The sequence below is a fragment of the Cotesia glomerata genome, linkage group LG4, assembly GCF_020080835.1.
Source record: "Cotesia glomerata isolate CgM1 linkage group LG4, MPM_Cglom_v2.3, whole genome shotgun sequence".
Taxonomy (NCBI): Eukaryota; Metazoa; Arthropoda; class Insecta; order Hymenoptera; family Braconidae; genus Cotesia; species Cotesia glomerata.
In genome coordinates this window covers 6820738-6839259 of record NC_058161.1, presented here as the reverse complement: position 1 = coordinate 6839259, position 18522 = coordinate 6820738, and the positions used below count along the sequence as shown (strand labels likewise).

General features: G+C 27.0%; 2 protein-coding genes across 3 annotated transcripts; both read right to left on the bottom strand.

Annotated features, from left to right (window-relative positions):
- Positions 1-43: 43 nt before the first annotated feature.
- On the bottom strand, positions 44-15244 carry LOC123263255. Of its 2 annotated transcripts, XM_044725865.1 has the most exons (6): positions 14831-15244; positions 13895-13981; positions 13429-13747; positions 12910-13124; positions 8107-8320; positions 44-660 (listed from the first exon to the last, which is right to left on the bottom strand). In XM_044725865.1, exons 3-6 carry the CDS (start codon positions 13475-13477, stop codon positions 245-247), a joined length of 894 nt encoding a protein of 297 aa, XP_044581800.1. In that variant the 5' UTR covers positions 13478-13747; positions 13895-13981; positions 14831-15244; the 3' UTR covers positions 44-244. The 2 variants fall into 2 exon arrangements, with proteins under 2 accessions (XP_044581800.1, XP_044581799.1); XM_044725864.1 differs by lacking the exon at positions 13895-13981.
- A 1781-nt stretch (positions 15245-17025) lies between these two features.
- Positions 17026-18279, bottom strand: LOC123263708 (NADH dehydrogenase [ubiquinone] flavoprotein 2, mitochondrial). Its single transcript, XM_044726651.1, has 4 exons — positions 18122-18279; positions 17941-18003; positions 17381-17839; positions 17026-17304 (listed from the first exon to the last, which is right to left on the bottom strand). The coding sequence occupies exons 1-4, from the start codon at positions 18155-18157 to the stop codon at positions 17131-17133; spliced, it is 732 nt and encodes a 243-aa protein (XP_044582586.1). The 5' UTR covers positions 18158-18279; the 3' UTR covers positions 17026-17130.
- Positions 18280-18522: the final 243 nt, after the last annotated feature.

The following is an 18522-nucleotide window of genomic DNA, read 5'->3' as shown; positions in this document are numbered from 1 at the left end:
ATTATAGTGTACACATGTGCTATATAATTATTTTAAATGATTGTTGTTTAGTTATTGAATATTTACATATTTAATATACGTTTAATAAGTTGTGGCATAGTTATTATTCTAATGTGAGATCGCAGCTTATATTATAATAATAACAATAATTATAATTTTAATTAAATAACAAAAAAAAAATTAATAAAAGCTAACGAGCTATAAATATGAAATAATGACAAGAGTTTATATAAGTATATAGTGGTTAAAAAATTCTTAGTTGTGAGTCGATAGAAGTTTGGACGGCGGAAATGATGAGCCAGGCTAGTGTTGCGAGAAAAGTTGATCGTGTTGATGCTAGACTGTGCTGCATTGCTGCAGGATTGTCTCCGTTAAATATATGAACATAAACACGTGTTGGCTGAGCGTTACTTGCCTTGCACGTGTAATTTCCGGAGTGTCTGTCTAATGCTCTAGGTACGTAGAGCCAGCTTTCACGGTTCGTCAAATCCGTGCTGACATTTACTCCTAGATCGACGTCGTAGTTTATCATTCGGAAGTTGTGGAACCAAAACAAATATGACGGTACTTCCGTTGACATTTTTACTTGACAATGCAGTTGAAGTGTACTACCTGGCCGTACAAATTTTTCTGCTGGTCCATCTATTTCAGCGCTTGCCTCTGAAAAATCATTTATTCCCTCGTTTGAGTAACTGCAACAACTAGTAGCGTAACAAAATACCCGAATATTTATATCTCGACAGTTAATTTTCGCGTAATAAATTGAAAGATATTTTCAAAAATTACAACAAAATATATACACTGATAGAAGGATTTAGTTCTATTTAATAAAATTTATTAATAGTTATTAAAGTTGATTTATTTTCAACAAATAAATATTTAGTAGTATTTAACAAATTATTTATTGGTACTCAATAAATCGTTTATTGGTATTAAAAAAATTAATTTTCTAACTAATTTTAGGGTAAAACTAAACTTTTTTACTCAAAATAATTAAAATAAATAATTTTAAGTAAAAATATAAGGTATTATAAAGAAAAAAATCTGGAATTTGGTTGACTGCGCAGGCCAACCCTAGAACTTCCCGCTAAGTTTCAATTTAAAGCGCCTGAAAATGAGTCTTTGGTTAATATTTGAGCTTTTCAAGCTCAAAGCATCGTTTTTCAAATTTTGAGCTCATTATTCATCAAACAGTTATAACTTTTGAATGCGTCATACGATTTTCATTTTTATAAAAATATTCGACGCAGTTTTTGAAGTACAAAAAGAAAATATATAGGTTTTTATTGATTGGTTGAGAAATCTCGAAGATATTTAAAAAAAAAAATACCGAAAAACACAGTTTTGTGAATTTTTAAACTACACTGTAAAAAAAACCGGTGTGAGTCCATGCGGTGTACGGTGTTAAAAATTCCGGTGTTAAATTCAAAACCGAAATCGGTGTAGCACTAACACCGTTCGCGGTGTTAATTTTTTTTTTCGGTGTTAAATCGGTGTTATAAATTTTCCAGTGCTGATAATATTTTAATTAATACAATTTTTATAATTAAACTTTTTATGTTTAATAATTAAAAATAAATAATCAAAAAAAGTTAATATTTAATTTAGAAAGTTTAAAATAATAAAATATTAAGTAGATAAAAATTTTTTAATTAAAATAAATACACTGTAAAAAATTTCGATGTAAAAATGGACCCGGAGCATTTTGGGACATCATATAAATAATCGGAAACTTAAGAATAGTGCATTTTAGTAATAATTTCATAACTTTTAAGTATTTTTTTTAAGATTTTTGGAATACTTCTAATATAATTTTAGAATCAATGCAATTTATTTGAAGCAATTTAGTTGAAATTTTGTCCTTAAAACTTATGTGGAACCTTTTTTGAATAATCTTAAAACATTTTTTTAACTACTTGAGAACAAATTTTGAATACTTTTGAGACATTTTTCGGATATTTTTGAGACAATTTTGGAACATTTCTTGGACAGTTTTAGAGTGTTTTTACAACAAATTTGAAATATTTTTAGAACAATTTTACGACAATTTTGAACGTTTTTTAAACGATTTTCATAGAGATAATTTATTTTTGCACAGCTGTAGATTTGTCCCGAAATTAATGGATGAAAAATTTTTTGGACAATTTTAGGGCGTTTTTGGGACAATTTAAGAATTTACGAATTACCCATTTACGGTGAAATTCAAAGAATTTTCTTTTATAATGATAATATTATATAATGCTGTTGTGTAAGCTATAAAAGACTATGTGTTACAATATGAGTTTATGTGCAAATGAAATATCTGAAAAAAAAAAAAAGCAAAGTTATCAAATTATTTATTTTAACATGTTTAATTTAATTAAAACATCCATTATATTATGAGAAACATTATGGTCACGATAAAAATAATTATTATATTGTTCCTAAACATTTAATATTGTAAATATTATTTAACTTGTTGTATAACATTCATTAAATCAATTTCTACGTAATTTTATAAATTGAAAATTCTTAAATAAATGTTACTTATCTCATTTTGATAAATATTGAATATTAATTGTGTTTCATGGATCATGTAATATTCATACTCCGATACGGTGTAAATTTGTTCTACTGTTACACCGGTTTAACACCGCAAAAGAGCACCGCTACACCGGTGTTAATATACAGGTGTTACATAGCGGTGTTAAAATGAGTCCATTTTAACACCGCTTTTTTTACAGTGTATAACTTTTGAATGCCTCGTTCGATTTTCATTTTCAAAAATGTATTCAACGCAATTTTTTAAGCACATAAAGAAAATATACAGTACAACCTGGCTATAAGTTACTCGATTATAAGTTACTTCCCCTCAATTTCTTTTCACTCTTCTCGGGATGGTTCCCCCGCTACAGTTCTACTGACAACGTTTTTTGGTTGTCGCTGAGGAGTTTGTTCCCGTAGTCCTTTTATAAATTACTCTTATATGTACTATATATATACACAAAAAACAGCACTATATATTATACATAAAGAAATCACAAACGTCAAGTAACTTATAAAAGGAGTGCGGGTCAAACACGAATACGATGCACACATACGCATCAAACCGAGCGATCTCGGAGTAAAACATAGTGGTGGGAGACAAATTTTTTCGAGAATTTTTCTCCTACAGCCCTAAACAGTAACTTATAACCAGATTGTACTGCATAAGTTTATATTGATTTGTTAAGAAATCTCTAAGATATTTAAAAAAAAATAGTGAAAAACAAAATTTTGAGAATCTTTCAACAACTATAATTTTTTAATGCGTCGTTCGATTTTCATTTTCAAAAATGTCAATTTTTTTTTTAATTTCTTCGAAATGGCTCGATAGATTAACTCTCAAATCTAATCAGATCTTATTTTTGATAAGCCCTACTTTCAAATGACGTGTCGTAGAATTCAATCGGTTGATTCGTTTTTGAGAAACCGTATGACAAAAATTTATTTACACAAACACACATACGCGCGGCCGGACACCTCGGCGGGAAGAGTCAGAATAGCTTCCTGGGACCTTAAAATGTGGAGATCCGACGAAAACTCGATTTTCGAAAATCGGACCGAAATCAATAACTTCCCTTTAGTGGAAAATTTCCAATTTTCTTAGCGGGAAGTTAAAAATCTCATTAAATTATAATTTTTTATTTGAGACATTTATAAAATTAAAAATCAAACAATTTTTTTTTTAACATCAATAATAGATTAATAATAGAAAAATTTAAACCAAACTCCACTTAGAAATGACATATTAGCCACTGGGGAGTATGTGTGTTTTCAAAGGTTTGATAAATCTCCCAAAATCGAGCTGAATAAAATAATCTAAGTCAGTGAATCGGTTATGCATCACATTGGAATTAAAGCATAGCCATCTACCGACAATATTTACAAAAGAAATAATTAGTACCTACTATTAATTATTATTTGGTGGAAATAAATATTTATTTCCATATATAATAAGGCTTTATTTACATTAATGTAATTTATTGAGAGTAAAAAATCATTTATTAAACTATAACAAACAAAATTAATTCGTAAAAAATGTTTTTTTCTCCTAAATAAATGATTAAAAATTTTGTTATTAAATCAGTTTAATATTCCATACTGAATCTTTCTATCAGTGTATAAGAATCTGTCATGGTTTTTTTGAAAAAAAAATTTTTGTCTCTACGTTATCGCTCGATAAGTAGATAATATTTATTTCATTAAATTGAATTACCGTTCACTAAAAAAAATATTTTAAGTAAAAAAAGACTTTCTAAAAATTTTAGCCAATTAACTAGACATAGATTGACAGTGTAAAGTTTTCGTAGTATCAAATTTAAAATTTCAGTAAATGTATGGTAAATCTCAAAGCTAGTGACGCTTCAATAACTTTGATAAATAGCTTACGAAATACGAGAAAAATATCACAGATGTTCCTGAATTTTATGATACTTTTATTACATTTATAAAAGCATCATTTTTATTAGATTTCTGATATATATGTCAAAATGAAGTGGAAAATATTCGTAAATAGTATGATATCTAAAATCAGTGCTTTTACCTAAATTTTGAATTTCTATTTTCAAATTAAATTCTGTCTGATAAATCGAAGATAATATGAAATTGATAAGAACTTCTTTTACGAAGAATTAAATTTTCTATAAAAAGATCTTTACTAATTTATTGGCATTTTTAGTATTTGATTTAGAATTTAATTAAATTTCAAATTTTTGCAAGAACATTTTTTATGTTTTTTTATTATATTAATATCGAGAAGATGGAAAAATACGATAAAATTTATAAGAACCTTTTTTATAGAGTATAACATTTCTTATAAAAATAAAAATAAAAAAACTAGACACTTCATCTTTGTTTTTTATGAGTTAAGACGCACTTTACGAATTTTAAAGCCTTAAAAGTATACGATACTTTTTTTACAGACAAGTTAATTAAATATGACATACTACCTCGAGGACATATATAAGAATAATGGTAATATTATCAAGCCATTACAAACAGTACACAACAAATATTTTTTCAGATTAAAAAAATGCATTAATAATAATAATAATAAAGAATATAGTCTATTTCTCGATAAAACAAGAAAATCTGGATTAACATTTATATATTTTCATATTATTCCCATTGAAACTTGGAGCTTAGCGAATCGAAATAAGACAATTTTGCCGATACGAATCTTAGTGGGTAGAAACTGATTAGTTTCTCCTCTAGAGTATAGACTGGGTGGTTTTTGTTTGCTGTATTAGTTTCTGACTCGATTTCAATTCTGTTTGAATCATATTTATTTATTGTAAAACTAAAAATAACTAGATCCACAAAATTAATAGTCAAGAGGTGAATTATCAGTCTTGAAATTTCTCGTTCCAATTGACTACAGGGATTAAAACTTTGAATTCCAATACGAGAGACGCAAAAAATTTTAATAATGTTGTGTGCAGTACAACATGAATCACGATGTTTTTTAACTGTAAATGATGCTAGCCTTATCTTTGTGTAGACAGTCAACCCTCATCAAAAACCTTCTTGTTCCACCCCTTCCCGTACAATATTCTAGTATGTATTTAATTGTATTGTAACTAGGTCTCTAGACGCAAATAAATATCACAGTTTCTGTTATATACTCTTATTCATTATATACACTGATAAAAAAATTAATTTGATTCAATATAAAAATTCTTGGACCAAGAATGTAATTTTTAAGAGTATGATCATCTTGAATCAAGAAGAAAAATCTTTAAATCAAGTAAAATTTTCTTGAATCAAGAACAACTTTTTAATTCAAAAATTTTTTCACTTGATTTAAGAATGTAGTCTAGTTCGTCGGCAAAAAAATAGGCTATTTTTGAGAATTTTTTGTGAGCTTGCTATGACAGATATGTTTATAAAAGTTGTTAGAAGTGATAAATTAAGTCTTAAATTACAAAAATAAAATTTTTTTTCAGTTTTATTACACAAAATTTGTACTCAAACAGAACGCCATAATTTGGAAGCCGGTCAGCTCTTTCACGATATGTGAAATAAAAAAAACAAAGTGTTTTTCTCCCCTTCGGGGGGAAAAAGTGGTAACTTGCATCCCGTTGCGCTAAACGAAGTTGCCGTTTTCCGCCTCCGTTGAGAAGAAAAATAGTATACTCACCTTGGGAAAAAAATAAGAAAGTTTCAGATCACATGTTTGTCGACCTCGGCTTCGCCTCGACCAACAATTACACAGTAAAAAAATTTTCGTAAAATTTAACATAAAATTTTGTGTAGATGATTTTTTTACACAAAATTTATGTTAATTCTACACATACTGTTTGTATTGATAAAATCAACATAATTCTGTGTTAAAAGTAACACAAAAATATGTTAAAACTTTCATCGGCTGATTCTCGGATTTCTACACACTTAAATGTTATCCATAACACAAATAAAGTGTTGATTTTAACATTTTCTTTGTGTTACTCAGATCAGCTGTCAAATTTGTGAGTTTTATTAATAATTTAAATATATTTTAATTTCTGAATAAAAAATAAATTGTTTCCCATAAATACAAAGTTAAAGAACTCAATAAAGTATTCAAAATTTTTAAATAGTGATTAATTAATTTTAATCAATAGTTGCTACTTTACTACAAGTCAGTGGCAATAGATGATTATAGGATTAATGATGTATTGATTTCTAATTATTAATTATTAATAAACTCGTTAATTATATATTAATGGAAAATAATTTTTTTTTCACGCTGCATTTAAGTATTTCACGTAATGACACAAATCAAAATCCACCAAATTAAAATGACGTTGAGGCTATCACATTCACATGTCTAAATATCTTGTGTGGCATACGTGACTATGCTCGTACTCCCGAGATCCCGCGCAAAATAAAGCGGAGCGGCGTCATAATTTAACATATCTTTGTGTAAATTCAACATATTATTTGTATTACTGTAGAAAACATCAACACAGCCTTTATATTGAATTGACATTTAAAAAGTGTTATTTATACTACTAACCGACTGGGAGTATTCTTTAACATAAATTTTGTGTTGATTGACCAGTAACATTAAAAAAGTGTAGTTTTACTTTGAATTAACACTTGAGTGTGTTAAAAAATGGATGGATTGATCAATACAAACAGTTTGTGTAGAATTAACATAAATTTTATGTAAAAAAATCATCTACACAAAATTTTATGTTAAATTTTACGAAAATTTTTTTACTGTGTACATGTGATTTAAGACATTTCTTACTTTCCTGCCCTAGGTGAGTAATATACTATTAGATTCGTTATGATAATGGCTACAAAATAGACTATTGATATTAATTTAAAACAATTGTTGTTAAATTCAAGTCACAAAAACCAAACAAATTTTTTTAATTGTTTTTTTTCTGCTGTTATTTGAAAAAAAGAAAATAATAAAAATCAATATTTTAATCTGATGGTAGTCTATTTCGTGAGTATTTATGAGTAGAATATGCGGTTAAATTTCAGAAGGGTCGGCTCAGGGGTTCTGAAGAAATCGTGTTGGCCGTCCGTGAAAACTTAGTTTTGAAAAAAACGCATTTTAAGTTCTTTTAAATAAAAAAATGATAGAAAATTTCACCAAAATTTAATCTGCAAGCTTTTGCCCAAAAAAGTTAACACATCTCCAGGAATTCTTAGATGTATGTTTATTTAAAAAATGTAATAAAAACAAAAAATCGAATTTTCGAAAGTGACCACCTAAACTACACTCTTAAGAGAAAAATTCTTGAAACAATAATATAATTCAATAATTCAAAAAATTCAAGAATTTTTTCGCTTGATTTAAAGATGTTCAAAATTATATTATTGGTTTAAGAATTTTTCTCTTGAATCAAGTTAATATTTTTATCAGTGTGTTATTATTTTTTATAATTATTGATTCAATTACGACCAAGTATGTTTACTGATTAAAAAATAGAACTGAAAAATCAACAAAGAAAATTTTAATCATCTAGTGAGTGTATATTTGCACGAAACTGGAATAGAATTTTAATAACTTTATATTAGAAGAGATGTTTGATAAGTAAGACAAGGGTAGAAGACACCCGTTAGCGGTAGATTCCATTAATAACTTACCAACGACCTCGAGAAACAGAAATATACTCGTGGGTGGATGAGTGGACACTTGGCACTCATATATTCCAGCATCCCTAGACTGAACGTATTTTATTTGAAGAGTCCAATCTTCGCTATGGTGAAAGTGGATCGCTTGGAAACGTCCGTCGCTTGCATATGTCGACAACCCAACTGTTAACAACTGCTGTACTGCTTTTCGTCTTATCCAGCTCACCTAAAAATCCATATTAAAAAAAAAATAATGCAACTAATAATAAAAAAATAATGATAATAAATAGTAAAGTTCGAGCGGAATATTAAAAATTATCATATCATATTAAATGTACAATTGTTGAATTAGTTTGAATGTTTTTAAACTTTGCTACTCAGGAAGTTAAAAGTTCTTGAGTTTCAACACAATTTTTTACATCATTTTTTTTTTCATATTTTAATCAGTTTACAACAATGTTCGCGATATAAATTTTATGTTATTTTTTAACTCCCTTGAATCAACTAATGTTAGAATAATAAAAAAAATTCAGTTTTAATTTCTTTTTAGATATATAATACTGCTTGATTCAATTAACTACGAGAGCAAATCGCTTTGCGGTTAGATTTCAAATGAATCGTTTAATTGAAACCCTCGAAACCGAGAGCTCTATCCGTTACGTCAAAGTATTTTTAAATAAATAATATTTGTTCTCTATAGAATTATCATTTTAATTCAAAATCTATAATTTTAGTTAAATAGTAGTTTTAATTGAAATTCAGTAAACGATTATTCGGTTGTTGTAAAACATAATAATTTTCAATCCTTATTATCATCCAGTAATTAATAATTCAACAAATCACAACGTAATTTATTGAGTATTAATATAATTATACTTTTAAATTAATTCATTCGTAACATTATTAATCTTCTTCTTAATTGTAAAAGTTTATCTATAAATATAAGTAACTTTATTTAATTCCGTTCTTACGATTTATGTTAACAATAAAATTTTAAGTTCATGTCAAAGTTTTATAACAAATTTACATAAATAATTTTAAAACTATTAGGAGGTATTTATAAAAAAATAATAGAATTTGCTGTAAAGCTAAATTTATTATTATTTTTTTTATTTTCTGTTATAAATAATAATCTCTTTAATTTTTTTTTACTTTAAAAAAATTTTTAACATTATCATTGTTATTTTTTTTGTACAAAAGTGACTGGCAACTCTTAATAACGTAATTTTTAGTCATGGCGGATTGGCCTGGGGGTAAAACTAGTTAAAACACAGTTAAGTTTATTACCTCGCGAAACACTCAAGCCATAAGGTACAATAGTAACTCAATTTTCATGGCTGGGCAGATGAGGTGGTATTCCCCTCTTTACTTGTTACCTTGTAATATACGTCTAAACTTTATCTAAGCTCCGCTGCTCTATTTGCGAGTTGCTGATATTATAATTTTAGTAATTCATTCTTATTTCAATGTAAAAACAATATAAAATATTCAAAAAAATAAATAATTACGTTTTAACATAAATTTGAATTATGATAAAATATTCAAAACTTGAGCGTGCACGCGAACTTACTAGAATTTCAAAGTACCGTGTATCATACACATGTTTAATACTAGGATAATATGCTCGAGTATTTAATTTAACTATCCTTGATGTTTTGGAGATGAAATTGCTTAAATCATTGCTGCATATAATTAGTATTAATATATATATATATAAGTGGTTAAAATTTTACATCACTAAGTAGAATCAAGCTATCGCTTTTAAATTTATTCTCTCGCTTATACTCAATAACACAATTAAATTTCCCCAATGTGCTGTTCATACTCAGCGAAAGAATTTATTAATTAAAACAATGAAACACTTGAAAATTTAACAGTTAAATATGCTAGATTTACTTTTTCACCGTTGGGTAAATTATTTAAAACCATAATACTTCTCCTTTTTATGCCGTATAAAAAATGATTTTAATGCTAATATTTAATCTTTAGTAGTCCATAATTACATTTTTTCCAGTGCAATTTTTTATAATTATAAATATACATATAGCTTTTATTAATATTACAGTACGTTACTGTGCTTCTACCGTTTTTTTTAAGTAATCAAAATCACTGTAACTATGAATATTAATTTCGATTACTTGACGCGGTATTTAATGAGATAAATATATTAAATTACTGTCATTGTTATTATTACAATGTAAATTTTGACCTAGATGTTCTCAGCTAGAATTATTTTTATTAAAATGATCCATACAAGCTTTCAGTTTTTTTATGACCTGTATGGATAGGGTTTTATTTTAAATAACTAACTGTAAAATTACTGATATAAATTTTGATGTCTATCAAAATACACTGATAGAAAGATTTATTTGTGTCAAAAAATATTTGTTAATAGTTAACAAATCATTTATTAGAGACCACTTTTTAGTATTAAATAAATATTTCTTATTATTAAAAATGATTTGTTTGTATTTAATAAATCTGATATTCATTTATTAAATATTAATAAATCTTTTTAAATACTAAGAAATAATTGTTAAGGACTAAAAAGTGGTCTCTAATAAATGATTTGTTAAATATTAACAAATATTTTTAACTACAAACAAATCCTTCTATCAGTGTAATTTAGAATCGATTTTTACAAACGTAATTAAAGTATTAACCTTTGATAAAATATTTGAAGAATAAATTTAAAATAATTTGGAAAATCCAAAAGTGCACGCCTCATGATCTCATTTTCTACAATAAAATTGATTAAAATAAAATACAAAAAGAACAGAAAACTCGGCCAGGACTTAGTGGCGCCATAATTTTAAAGTTAGGAAAAAAATACTATAATTTATTTACTAAAAAGTAAATATAGATAGAAAAATATACAGTCGTATTTTAGTTTTTTATAAATTATAATTAAACGACCGTGAATTGAACGGTCATATTAATTGAGAAAGTCCTTAGTGTGTTACTTTAGATGATAAAAAAAAAATTATTCCCGGAAAGATTATTTTTAATGTTATTATATACTATGTTAAACAAAGTAATTGTTATTGAAATATATTTTATGCGCCTGATAGATTATTTGACTTGATATAATTGAACTCATATTATCCTGTAAGTGCGATATAAGTAAAAAAAAATCAACTTCAGTTTTGAGAAAACTGCTTTTTTGACATGTCGAGAATAGAGCACTCCCTCAACGCTTCGCTTATGAGGCGCGCAATAAGTATCACGCTTAGGGTAAAAAGCTCGTGGCGAAAAATGTAAATTTTCATCGGATGTATGAGAAATAGCTTTTTTAAAAATATATATATAAAAAAAAAAATATTAAAATTATTTATACTTCCCGAGTGGATAGATTTTAATAATTTATCATCGATTTGATGTGCCATGTGAATTTTAAACTTCAACAAACAAAGCGCTTTTGTTTGCATTCGGACAAAATGTTTACTGTAATAATTAAAAATAAAAAAAATAGCAGAAATGTAATAAAAATGAAAAAAATATTCATTTTTGAGCTGTTAATGATTAAAAACAGAATTACGTTTAAATAAAGTATTTTTAAATGATTCTTTGAAGTTTACTTTATTTCACTATGAATATATTATGCATCTAAGTGTAGGCGGTAATAAGGATGGTTTTCTACTGAGAAATATGAGTTAATTTAATAAAACTGCTCTTTCGTGAGAGCATTATATTTAGACGGCTTTAGACTATTTGAAGATAATTTACGTTCAGGATAGGGTAAATATTCAACTCGTTGTGATGTTAAAAAAACAATCTCATTATAAGTGTCTATTTATCATACATATTTACAAACACACCAAAATGTGCTTTTAGTAACAGGTATCATTACTTTAGGCAATTCGCTGATAAAAAATATCATATCAGTTGCAAGCTTGATTACATTTGATGCTCTGTGTTATAAATAACTGATGGACAATAAATGGGGATTGCTGTTAAATCTGGAATGGGTTTATAATCTGATTTAAAATTTTGATTTTTTTACCAATTTAATTTTTATATTTTTAAATTACGTTGAATATTAATGAATTATTTTACTTTATAAAACTAAACGTTTTATTACTGGATGAACTATTTTTATAATTTAATCAGCTTAATTAAAAACTGTCAGGTATTTTTCAATAATAAATATATATAAACCCGTAATATATTTTTAAAATTTTTCTATATTTATTCAATAAAATAAATTATTAGGAAATGAAGTTATCAAAAATTGAATACCATTTAAAAGTTTGAAACATTTGATCAGAACTATTCAACTGAAGAAAAAGTTAATAAAGAACTTTAGGCCATACAAATCGGTTAATTAGTTTTCTGAGTTATTGCGATCGATTTATCGTGAAAAGTGACTTTTCAAGAATTGCAATATATCTTGTCATAATTATTTTTTTTAAAATAAATACATCAGTTTAATTGAAAAAGTATTTTTAAAAAAAGTATGCTTATTAAAAAAAAAATAATTATTTGCTAAAAATAATCCTTTGCAAAAAAATTGTAATAGAAAAAAAAATCTTTACTCGGAATTAACCCGTTTTACTTCAGATTAAATGAAATAAAGAAACTAGTATTTTTGCTCAGGTATTGAACAAACAAAAACAACTGTAACTTCTGAAAAAAAATATTCGACATTAATCCCAAAGCTGCTCATATTTTTTTTAATTCTTTTATTTACTAAATCAAGATATAGTATAACAGCCTGTTAGTTTCATAATTGATTCGTTAAAATAAAAAACAAGTTCAGTTATGTATTTTTATAAAGTTAGTTGTAGAATAAAACTATAAAAAGAAAAAACTCACTGTTCCGTCGCCGAGGTTGTGTATAATACACGGTAACAATGCGATTGAGCCAGATTGTGCAATAATAACAGAAGAATTTTCAGTGCCAAAGATCATTGGTAAAGTTGGTGGTAAGTCAATGTCTGATATGGGTTTCGAAGTTGAACTTTTATCGATGGAATTGACACCTAATCGTTGCTGAAGCATTTCAGCGGTAACTGTAACCGACGGAAAGTCTGAAAAGTAATAATGACAAAAATAAGTTACAAAAAAAGTTTTATTAACTTGTAGTAATTTATAATAGAATAAAAAACTGATGAAAGGATAAGAGGAATTCACGATAAACTGAAATTAACTTAAAGTAAACTAAAGTTATATCCAATAATAATTATAATAATAATTATGTTTAACTTTGATATTGACATACTGGATAAACTTTGAATGACATCTACGAATGTAATTACGAAATTGTAATATAAATTTTATAATTATTAAATTAAATTATTTCAATGCATATTCATATGTACATAATAAACTTACTGGTTTGTATTGAGATGTTGAGTAGTAATGAAAACACTAGGATCTTCATCTTATAATAGTACTATGGTAACAATAATAATAATAATAGTGTTTGTAATAATGATTCATTTTTCGACCTGATATGTTTTGAGTGTTGATAAATTAAAAGTAACTTTGAAACTCTTGAGAGCGCTATTAACTTCTTCCTTCATCATAATCATCACTATGATCTTCTTTGAAATAAAATAGTACTCGGGAGATTGAGATTAATACTCTGACATGAGCATGACGGTTATCTACTTCTCTTTCACTTGACGACTAATTAAAAAGCTAATTAAATCTGCAACAGAATCGTAAATAACTCCAAGTTGATACCTTATTATATACAACAACGTTAATGATCCTGTACGTTTATATTAATATTTATCATTATTAGTTTTAGGGAATTATTAATTCAAATATAATAATAATAAATGAAAATACCAACCAATCAATCAATTAATAATTCATCCAAGTACAGCTTAATTACGATTCAATAGAAATCCATTAATTAATTATATTCAAAAAACTAAAGCTATAATAATAATAAATAATAATAATAATAATAATAATAAATCTGGGATATCTTTTTGATACTACTCAATATTCACTGAAGTTTTGTCTACTCTAATGAATGTAAATTATAGCTCAATATTAATCAGTCGCAATTGCATCGGTAAATTTGCATCGTAAAACGATATCTGTATCAGCAAATAATTGATCACACTTAAATCAAAACAGGTCAAAGTACATAAATACATTTAAAAATGATAAAAAACAAGAAATAAAGAAAAAAAAATAAACATAATAATTGTAGATAATTGTTATTAAATAAAACTAATAAAATGTTCTTTAAATTCTCTCTATCATTCGTCTAAAGTGCTTTCATCGCTTTTAACGCCCATTGCCTTTACGTTCTCTGTACTCAACACATCTATAATTCTATCTCTCGTTGACTCTACAACTCTTGATCATTCTCTCATGACTTTACATTAGCTTTTACTCTTTTTTTTTCTCTATAACATGTTATTTTTAACTTTTTTTTTTTTTTATTTATCTCTATCCGATAATACAAATTAAAACAACAAGTTCTCGATTCTCGACTATTGTACAGTTTGGTCGTAAATCAGCCACGGAAATTCCAATTAATGGTACACAAAAAGAAATCAACCGTAGAAATTGCTCAAATTAGTGTATTCGTTTTCCGAGTGATTGACCAACATGAAAATACACGTCTACATATATATACAAAAGTACAAGTACACATGTAGAGGAGTATACCGAGTAGAGGCGGTTTTTAGGCAACACACGACCTCAATTTCGTATCAAGATAGCGATCAATTTTATTACCGGCAATTACTGCACAGATGAGGCTATACATTACCCTGATAAACATCCTGAGATTAGGCAGGTCGCTTGATTCCAGTTTGTAAACAAATAATTTATTTTGTACCAAGTTACACTTGAAATTTTCTTTTAACCGATGATTTATGAGTTATTTAATCAATTTTTTATTTAAAATTAATTTATTAAATATTCAAATGAGTTTGATTTAACTTTAATTGATTTTTTTTTCTAAGCGAATGATCCTGTCAGTTAAACAACTGTTTAAATAAGATTGCGTATGCATGTAAAGTGATGAATGATTGTCAGTTTATGTACGAGGGTGTGTTATCATAGAGAGAATTTAACGGAGCGGTTGACATCAATCTGGGTAGACGATGTACCGCGAACTAACGCCTCACAGTCTCTCTCGATATTGGATGCTGTTCGCTCCCCGCACTGATACGGGGGATGAAAACTAGACGACTCGTACAGGGAGAAAATTAGAACGTTATAGTGGGAGAGATTCTCAACATATATAGATGCGCAAAAGAGATAGATAGACAAAGGCGAAAGAAGAAGATACAATAAAGCGCCTGCGTTCTCTTTAAAAATATTTTCTTATTTTAATTTTGTATTTACTAAACACTCACGAGCCACGAGTTAAGACTAAATCCACCTCTTAATTACTATTCTTAAAACTTTAACTATTTATCATGCTTGTTCATGTTTATCACGTACTTATTTATCATACTTTATTTTATTCATATTCTTCATCTTCATCTTCTTCTTCTTCTCATTTTACGTCATACTTATTTTTTATTTATTTATATATTTCTTCTTTAAAGTTATACTTATTACGAGCTGAAGATTCCGCAACATGATACTCAATAATAATTTCAACGGTAAAATGATCATAGGTTGATTTGAATTTCATGAGTAATATGGTAGTTATTTCGTGACAGAAATATATTTTAAAAAGATATACATCCCTTGAGAAAACTCATATTTTTTTTCTATTAACTGTATCTATATGTATATAAACATGTAACTATATACTATATATCCTAGAATGACGCAAGCGCGAGAAATTCGAATAAATAAAAGGGCTATACAACCCCGCCCAATGAAATCCTAAGGATCAACATCTGCGTAAGATCTCACCTGCAAAAAGTCTTGTGTTATTTTTTCGCTCAAGTTGTTTTTTACTTTTTTTTTTTCACTAAGTATTTGTATTTGTTTATTTTTATTGTTTTGGTTTTATTTTTACTCAGGATTAATGTAACAGAAGCTTTCACCCTACACGAATATTTTTTCTTTATTTGATTTTATACTTTTTCCCCCTCATTCGTCATTGCGATATTTATCTTTAAGAAATTGTCGTTGGTATGAAACCCTCCTTAGAGAAATAAATCCGCGACATTTATGACCCTTAGAGACTTTATTGTTCGCATTGGTGTTTTATGTCAAAGGACACAAAAAAAAAACAAACAAACTTTTTGGCGTATTTTTTTTTATCTATATAACTTTCGGTTAAGATTTTATTATCTTGTTTTTTAAACTTTATTATCGTTACTGATGATTAAACTTGGTCTTGTTCTTCACATAGATCTTTTTTATATGATACTAGACAGTAATGTATCATTCATATAATAATAAAAAAAAAATTGTAAATTTTAGCTGCAGTTTGGTCAGTGGGTAATCAGAAAAAATAGACCCGTAAAAAATTTTAAAGTTATGAAAAATTCATATTGATTCATTAAAATTATTATAAAATAAAAATTATAATAATAATTGTATCACACCCACAACTTTCCTGAAAAAAAGAATCCATAGAATGATCGCTCCATTTTTTATTATTATTATTGTGGTGTAATAATTAATAAATAAAAAAATGGAATAGTCTACCATCCAATCGGATCGGGAAAGCTGGCTTAAAATAATAAATGCTATTTAATAAGTAAAATCACCGATCTTAAAATAATGTTGAATAATTATTATTTTTGGCATTCACTTTTTCTAATAATAATAGTAATTATTATTATTATTATTTTTATTTTATAATAATTTTAACGAGCTAATATGAATTTTTCATAACTTAAAAATTTTTTCTGGGTCTATTTTTTCCGGAATTCGGTCAGTGATGTTAAATTATGAGTAGTATAATAAAAATCTATCATTATTAATCAGTTTTGGATGATTGTGATAAGAGGAATAAAATAATAATGATAATACATCAATAATTGAATACACTGATATTCATAAATTCTTCTTTATAGATACCTATAATTGTAATAGCTGTTTAAAAATTATAAAGCAGACGACTATTACTTTTAATAATTTTATAATTTAATCAATAATTTATAAATCACTTCGTATAAAATCACCGGGTCCAGGTGGTGGTGTTGTTAGAGATGTAAGCCCACCAGCTGGATCTGCTGCAAATCGTTGAGATTTCTGTGGTCCGGGTGGTGGTCTTTCACCAACTTTTAATTTGTTTATTATTTCTTTTGTTGTTTCTGGAGTTAAATCTTCCTAAAAATTTAATACATCCGATTTAAATCATCAATTAAAAAAAAATATTTAATTAAAAATAAAATATTTAACATACGTAGTAGTCATCATTAACTTGTAACATCGGAGCATTGGCGCAAGCTCCAAGACACTCAACTTCGGAAAGAGTAAACAAATTATCAGCAGATGTACCCCCAAGTTTACAATTAGTAGCTGCTTCAACAGCTTGAACGATGGAATCAGAATCGCGTAACCAGCATGGGGTGCATGTGCATATTTGTACGTGATATTTTCCCATCGGTCGACGATTGAACATCGTGTAGAATGTAGCAACTTCGTATACACGCATGTTTGACACACCTAAAATTTCTGCAACTTTGTGCATCGCGGAAATCGGCAGCCAACCTTGTTGACGTTGAGCTAAGTCCAACAATGGAATCATAGCACCACGTTTATGGCCCTCAGGGTAAATACCAAGTATTGCTTCCACTCGTTTTTTGTTGGCATCATTAAATTCAAATGGAATATTTGGATTATCTTGTTCTGAATCGCGATGCTGTAAAATTTTTTAACCATCACTAAATGTCACTTGGACTGACATAAAAAATTAGTGTACTAAATCTATTGATTTGACAGTTTTTTTTAATGGTTACTCACAACAAAAAGATGATCAGATGCACGGATGGCTGAAGTTTGTATCTGTCTTATATTCCTCAATACCTGTCAAGTACCAAATAATAAACAATTAATTATTAACATTTTTTTATTACATAAGATTTTAGGTTAAACTGATTGATATTTTTGTGAAACACCAGTACTATGAAATTATAATACTTACTGTTGCATTGCAAATTTTTCCTAATGTGACAAACATCTTTTTCAACAATAATAATCTATTAATTAAACTACAAACAATATTTTTATTAAACAATACTGTGAAACTTCTGAGATGACCAACATAACAAGACTGATTTTTTTTTTATTAATAGAGGGCGACTTACTTGGCGCGCATGCGTTCTTTTTTTAAAATCGCGGGGTTTTTTTAATTTTCTTATTGATCATTCTTTTTTTTAACAAGTAATTCGTAAAAAAATTCTTCATCCATCATTAATTATTTATTACAATATATTTAGAGATTATACTATTTTAATGTATGAATTTATAATGAAGTCTTTAATTATAATTATCAGGTGTTGATTTATTTTTCAACAATATTAATAACATATTCTTAAAATAAAT